This window comes from Silurus meridionalis, chromosome 12 (assembly GCF_014805685.1).
Source record: "Silurus meridionalis isolate SWU-2019-XX chromosome 12, ASM1480568v1, whole genome shotgun sequence".
Lineage (NCBI taxonomy): Eukaryota > Metazoa > Chordata > Actinopteri > Siluriformes > Siluridae > Silurus > Silurus meridionalis.
Window position 1 is genome coordinate 6930198 of NC_060895.1, and position 8144 is coordinate 6938341.

An 8144-nucleotide genomic window follows, 5' to 3' on the forward strand; every position below is an offset into this window, starting at 1 on the left:
CTTTCATACACACACACACACTCGCACACACTCGCACACACATACTGACACGCACAGAAACACGCATGGTAATGGTACTATAAACATGGCTTTTTTTACGTTTTTAAACAAAACAACTTCTTACAAGGATTCTTGCTTTACCACTGGCTTAAAATATGACAGATTTTTTTTTTGTGTGCTGTAGAGGTAAGCTAAACATGGTGAGGAGTCGAGAGGGGAACACAGGAAGTAAAATGATACCAGTAAATTGTGAGGGAAACGAGAAAGAATATGGAGCTTGTTCATACAACCATTCACCACTTCCCGGGGACCTTGCATTTAACATGAATGAAACAAATTCACCGACATCAGCTCTTACAGGACTGGATGAGGAAGTATGTAACCTTGCTGTAATTACTGAGCAAGAATCGTTTTCTCCAAAAGGTGGGTAAAAATTCTCATTCCAGAAGGACTGTCTAGATTAAACTGATACATTTACTTGTGCTTTCATGGTAATAATTATATCATTTTTTTTGGCTGGTTAAATGTGAATTAAATGACAAGTTAGTACCTATTTCACATATCTTCACAACAAATGACACTTATATAATTGGACAGTTTCTGGTTACAAATGATTGCCATATAATTGTAAGAAACATCTTGTTCTTGTCCCACTTACTTGTTTAGAATTATACTCATTAAGACATATTTTTTAGGTAAAAATGCTCTGAGAACCAAAGCAGATCGGACATACCTGGGAGTCAGAGTAAGAATGCCTGTAAAAGATATGCTCAGAGATATTCGCATAGCCAAAGGAATGGACCCAATAGAAATGCAGGTATTAATAACTTTTAATTCTAACATATATAATGTTGAGTAATGACATTTATCTAATTTTATATATTTTGCTCCCTTGATCTCCAGATGAAAGAAAACAAAGGATCAAAAGGTTAGAATAAATTCACAGTGTGTACAGTTTATTCCACCTGAAGCATTTGTTTTAAATGTCAATATTCTTTTTAGGGGACAAAAAAAGAGTGAACATAAGTGGTGGTCGGAGAAATAGGCTTGTAGGTAAATGTCAAACAAAGAGTTTGGAAGATGAGTTTGCCATTATAGTGGAGGTGTTGGAAGAAGACCTTAAGACTAGTACCTCCATACAGCCAAGCAACCATCTTGACCTTGAAAACAAGTTCTGGGCTAAGACCATATCTCAGCAAGGGCTTCAAGATGCATCACCTCCAATTCCAATTTGCAATACAGCCACTAAAAAGTTCCCTTTGCCACCTGGAATCTATGGTTCTGCACATAGCCATGCTGCTTCCCTCTTCACAGACACCAAGATCAAAAACAGCAGTGGTGAGTCAGATTACTTTATACACAGAAGGCAGCATGAAATGACCTGCTCTCCAGGTGACAGCAAAGTGCAGGTCCCATCTCCAGACGAAAACTATTTTGCTCCAAGATGGACCAGTGGGATTCACCACACAAAATAGGAAGTCCACTCAACTCATACTTGTTGCAGGAGCAGTGGAACAGTATGGAACACTTCTGGACCCAAATTGAAAGAGAGGAACATATATTGAACATTATTTCCAATCAAGAGCTTCTTACGCAAGATGAGATGGGAAGAACGTAAGTTTTTTCGATCCTTAATCGTAATTTTGTGTTTGTATAACCAGCGCAAGCGCAAGAGCTACTATTTTATGCCAATCAATATGCTAAAGGCTATGACTGCTCCCCTTCTATCAGATTTTCTTGCTGGAAATCTTACAAGATCTGTAATTGAAATGAAGCATTTGTATTTATTATGTATAACTAAACAATTCGAATACATTTGAATGGTCCATACATTTTTTTTTTTTTATAAATCTTATGATTGAGATTACTGTTCCTCATTCTTGAACGCCTAAAACACTTCCAAATCCCAGTGAATAGCGTAGCAGATCTGGTTTATATTCCCTGAACAATTCCACTCATAAAGTGACTCTTCCTTGGATATTGAGTTTCATGAAACAAACTTTATTATTTTAGAATTCACTTTGCTATTAGTCTTGTAAAGGTGCAGAATTGAAATGTTTTCAAAATGACTGATCTTTCATTTAGGATAATTATTTATATTTAGCCATGCAGTACCAGAATGTTTTCTCAATGTTTTCTCAATATATTGCCATTATTTGTATACATAATTTCCTCACAGACTCCTCCACCGAGCTGTTGATGAGGGCAAACGGTCTCTTGTGTATGTTTTCGCCAGACGGATGGCAGATCTCAACAAACTGGACAGCAAAGATGCAGAGGGAAGGGTAATGTTATGACACACAACATACACATTTTAAAATACTCTATTGAGACACACTAACTTGCATGGGTTATACATCTACTGTATACCTGGCTAATTAGATTGTAATTTATGCATTGATAACCAGATTTATGATGATTTAATAATTACCACATACAAACAATGATCAGTCACAGCATTAAAACCACTGATGTGTACAAGTCCATGATTCTCTCATCACATTGGTACTTGTCAATGGGTCAGATATATTTTACCTTTTGAAGTTGATATTTTGGAAGCAGGAAAAATGGGCAATCTTAAAAATAAGAGCAACTTTGACAAGGCCAAAACTGTGCGAGGAGACTGAGTCAGAGCATGGAGTGATGCTAGGTCTTGTTGGGTGTTCCTGGTGGGCAGTAATAGATACTAACCATTAATGCTTTAAGGAAGGACACTGGTGACAGTGTCATACGAGCCCAAGAATAACTGATGCAAGTGGGTAGTGAAGGCTAGCCTATCTGGTCTGATACCACAGAGCAGAAATTCCTTAAATGTGATCAGAGAGTCATGCTAAGACCATGGAGCAACAGCAGAAGTTGGCCTGGTCTGATGAATCATGTTTTCTTTGATATCTTGTGGATGGTCAGGTGCATATGCTATACTTAACTTATGTGATGTGCTGGGCAATGTTCACTAGAAAACCTTGGGTTTGGGAATTCATATGAATTTGACCCCGTAACACCTGTCAACTGTTGCATATCAAGTACACTCCTTATATTACCTAATGTTAGTGTTCTCTTATACCATAATGATGCTCCCTGTCACACTAAACAGCTTGTTCAAGAATGCTTTGAGAAACATGTCAAAGAGTTCAAGCTGTTTGGAGGCCACACCTTGCAACTTATATAGTATTTAATGGATTTTAAGGTAATGTCTTGGTGAAAGACTGCGGTCTTGTAGAGTCTATTTCTTGATAGGCCAGAGCTGTTTTGTCATTACAAGACATTATATAGTGTGTTGTATTGAAGGGTAATGATTGTGGGGGGAATCCTACTGATTCTGGTACAAATGTTCCTGCTTTTCTACTGGGATCAATCGATTTTTGACTGGAATGGGATTAAGCTCTGATGATGTTGCATGCAGTGCACAGACATCCACTGTGATGTGTACAATGGCTAGTAGTTGGACACCAATGGATCTGTTGAGTGGCTTTTCACATTGTAATGAAGTTGGTCAGAATGCCCTCATGTATTCATTGATAGAAACTTGTTAAGATCTGATGAACTAAAATCTAAAAACTAAATTTATTTTGTCTTCTGGACTGAAAAAGTGAGTGGTGCAAATTAAAAAGATTAGGAAGGTGGTTTCAATGTTCTGGCTGATCGCTGTGTGTGTGTGTGTGTGCGTGTGTGTGTGTGTGTGTGTGTGTGTGTGTGTGTGTGTGTGCTATTTCTTATGTCATCATATTTGTCTTTGTAGACTTCTCTGCACTTAGCTGCACAGAGGAATCATCACCTCATGTTTGCTGATTTAATTTCCCTTGGTGCAAACATCAATGAAAGGGATAAATATGGAAAAACATGCCTTCATCTCAGTGCAGAAAACGGATACATCCGAGTTTTAGAGGTAGACATGTTACAGTTCAAGTGTACAAGTATACTTCATCAACTCTGTGATGTTCACCAGAACAAATTCATTCAATAGCAGACTTTCTCCAAACAGGTTCTGAAAAGCTGCATGAAAAATGGAGCTTACATAGATTTGGAAGCAAGAGATAATAATGGTATGTTCTAATGGTTTCCATTATACTAATCAACAACTATACTTAAAAAATTCCAAGAATATTTAACAAAGCATCACAGATGGTAGTTAACTGTTCCAGTGTCTGGCATTAGAGAATTTTTATGATCTTGTTTAACCTATTTGGGAAAGATATTTGTCGCACACACATTCAGTCTTGCTGCTCATGTTTGGAAAGATTAACTTCGTTCTGATGCAATAATTGTATAGATGACCTATTCAATAGTAAATAAACAAAGTGTGTGGATTTAGAATTTGTTTGTTCAACATTTCGTAATGCTAAATTACGAAATGTACTCAACAAAACGTAATGCTAAATTGTTGCTTATTTTTTTTCTATTGTTATTACTATTATATGTTACTATTAAGGATAAAAAAAAAAATAATAGTCATGATTAAGAATCAAATGAATGTTTTTTCACCATTTATTCAGAAAGCAGGTGTGATGTGAGTGCACATATGATGTGTCTTTTTAGGGCTAAGTGCACTGCAGCTTGCATCAGTCGCTCTGAAGAACATAGTTGGTGATTTGGGGACAAGTGTGACAGTTGGCCAGGCAAAGTGCATTCCCTCCATAAAGAGCAGATGATGGAAACCCTTAAATGCCTCCTGCAGATGGAATGCAGCATGCAGTGTCTGGTAAGACAAGATTAGATGGTGAAGTGAGTCACAAGTTTTGTGAATGTCACCAATTTGATCTTACAGTTTATGCGAATTTCTCTTTTGACTAAACAACAACACTCCTCACCCTCATGAATTAAGTGCTTCTTATTACGGATCATGAAACCTATCATTATGTTTTATTGGTGAGAATAATGTAGAAATTTGGTCATTAACAGCCGGGGCAGAAGCTATAGAGACAGTAAAGTCACATTGACACACTTGACACACCGTGTTCACTAAGTAACAACGACTTGAAGATTTGAAGAAAGTTATTTATTTTGTGTGTTTGTTTTACATTTTTTTTTTTTTTATCCTGTGCAGGTATGAAGAAATTTTGCAGCCTTGTGAGTATCCTGTTTGTCTGGTCAATTAGAAGTGGTTTGTCCAGTTGCACAACTACTTGGAGCAGGTGTGACGGGTGTCGATCACACAAAGCTTTGTTGTTTCCTGACGGTAAAGTTTTTGGGTGAATACAAGTTTTAACTTAGCACAGAAAAGCAGATATATTTTACCTTTTTAACGTGGTATTGTTAAAGCTATGTATTAACCAACCAAAGAGAGTTATTGTGACTAGAGGTTCTTTGAGTCCTTTTAGTTAGCTAATAACACATATGGTTGTGAGTCAGCTGGTTTCTATGAAACTTCCACTGTTTGTTATGTTGAAATAGCAAAACTGTTTTAAAAACTGATAAGTAGTGAACCATAAGCCACGTTGTTGTATTTTATTATGTTAGGGTTTCAATGTTTTTTGTTTCAATGTTTGAATGTGCTTTTAGAGTAAAAACCGAAATAATCTCAACGCATTTCCTACAGAAATGCAGATACAGTAATATAATGGTATCTAAATATTTGATCATAGAGTATTTTGAACATCAAATACATGTGTAAATCTTTTCTACAAGACTAAACCAATCATATTTAATCGGGTATTTGATTAAAAAATACTAGATAAAGTCAATTGTGATTAGAAATGAGTCAGGAACTGTTAGTTCTGTAATCTAAGATGCAAATGGTAGCTTATTGAGCGCTACCTTAAAATAACAAAAACAAAAAAAAAACACCATTTAAGTCTTTATTTAGTTAAAAGCTTTATTAGTTTGAATCTTAATTAAATTAGGTAAGTGAGTTTTGTAATCTAATATATAGCAAGTGATGGCTTATTGAGCACTACTTTAGATATTATTTTGAATCTTAATCAAATTAGATAACTGTTAGTTTTTTCTCTTAAATTAGTTTCAATTTTAATTAAGCTAATTGTAGTAAGTGTTGCATATACGTAGGTATGTCAAAATTTGGTCAAAAATAGACCCATAGCCTGGACCTGAAACAAAGTAAACCCACACATGCACACCATCCATTTTTGTAATAACACAATTAGGCAATTATCTAAGCAATGCAAAACAAAAACAATCAGATACAGGTGAAAAGCTTTCATTGATAATTACATTAGACATCAAAACAAAGAAAAGAGTGACGACATCAGTGTTGGTGCCAGGTGGGTGGATCTGCGCATTTTCAGAAACTGCTGATCTCCTTGGATTTTTGCAGAACAGGCTCTAGAGCTAACCAAAAATAGTGTGAAAAACTAAAATAACATGAATGAGTGATAGTTATGTGGGTTGAAATGCCTTGTTGATAGAATGATTGGTTTGAGCTATGAGCAGAACATCATATTGGGTTCTATTACTGTCAAAAATAGGAATCTGAGTCTATCATGGGTACAGACTCAACCGAACTAGACAGTTTGTAAGAAAGGAAACACAGCTGTTTTTCACCTGTCTAAGTGTTCACGATATCCTCAAATACTTATTCTTGGCTGAAAGGTGTAAAACCTGATGTGGTTTTCTGCTACTATAGCTCATTCACATGAAGGTTTATCTGTTGTGTGTTCTGAGATGCTTTTCTGCTCACCACAGCTGTAATAAGTGCTTGATTGATTTACAACCAATCCAGTCATCAACTTGATATTTCGGCCTGCAGACTTTCTGCTCAATGCATGTTTTTTGTAGTATTTTGTGTAAACTTTAGAGACTGTTGTGTGTGCTAATCCCGAGAGATAAGCAGTTTATGAAATACTCAAACCAGCCTATCTGCTGACAGCATGCATGTCTCAGTTAAAAGTGCCAGTCGACATAAAGATGATTGATATTAACAATAACAGAAGATCATGGTCTGTATGATTTTTGCTGCCGCCACCTGCTTAGTTGATGACGTGAATAAATGAGCAGGTGCTCCTCCTAAAGCGAGCGATTAAAACGTAATCACATTCAGTAACTGCTTTATCCTGGACAGGATTGTTGTGAAAATAGAGCTGAATTTAGGATTTAACACTGGGTGCACACTTACTTTTGGAACTGTAGCAAATTAAACTAGTCTGTTTTGTGGTTTATTCGTAAAATAAATATTAGATATAAGGGTTATCGAAAAGTTATTAGTTATTAATTGGTATTAGGATTATGTTAGGGGTTGTTTTTTTACTTTTTAAAGAGGTTACACTTTCTGGTGGTGGTTCAAAATACATTTCATTTTAAGTGTTTCCCTTAAAGCACACGTTCCCAAGTCTTATCATGGAGTCATTTTAGTGTTTTGTGTGGGTTTTTTTTTTCTTCATTCTAGTGTTTAAAGTTGATGTCAAATACTCAGCCATCACCAATTTAAAAGAGGTACTACTGTTGATTTTATGGTGTTTTTGTGTGTTTTTTTTTCAATTTGATCTGAACTTATATGTTCAGTCTCGGTGATTTTAAAAGATTATAATACATATGTTTTTTTGTTGTTTGGAATGTGGTATTACTGTATTTCGTTGTCATATCCATACTTTACCTTTCACAATGTAATAAAATGTGACAGCATTTATAATTTGTTTTGCCTGTGTACATTATGGACAATTTACAATTAGCAAAATTGTCATTAATCCTATTACATTTAGATTTGTTCTTCTGTTTTTTCTCATTATTGTCACAACCTGTGGTCACTGACTTCATGAGGACATTTTCATAGATTAGAAAGCGATTATATGCCACAGCTTCACCCCACACTTACAGGAAAAACACAGAGACCTGGAGGCGATTACATGTAACTGAATGCACCTGCATTGACGCCAAACAAGTTTGGCTCCATTTTAAACGCCCAGGCTGGTACATATTGTGACTTTCTGTTTGGATATTTTTCGGGCTGTGGTGTACGTCTTTGCACGCTATTTTTTTCTCTCAGTGCTTGTCAAGCACGTTTCTGGTTCAACAATAAATTGGAAGTGAAGGTTACAAAAAAGGCTGTGTTCCAAACACAATATACTTTTGTAAAACATATTGCCCCGAGTAGTTGATTATAAATTTAGTAAAATGAAAACAGTTTATGTGAATAATGACTGTTTATATAATACAGGTTTTTTTCAGTTTCTCACAGGATATAAGTCTTAAAT

General features: G+C 35.7%; 1 protein-coding gene across 1 annotated transcript; it reads left to right on the forward strand.

Moving 5' to 3' along the window:
• zgc:113279 (uncharacterized protein LOC553749 homolog) lies at positions 1-5050 on the forward strand. The gene is given in 11 exon segments (XM_046863329.1): positions 1-423; positions 696-817; positions 904-928; positions 1003-1442; positions 1445-1614; positions 2180-2285; positions 3740-3886; positions 3983-4043; positions 4537-4614; positions 4617-4699; positions 5045-5050. Coding segments are annotated over 11 exon segments (1464 nt in total). The 5' UTR covers positions 1-197.
• The last annotated feature ends 3094 nt before the right edge of the window (positions 5051-8144 follow it).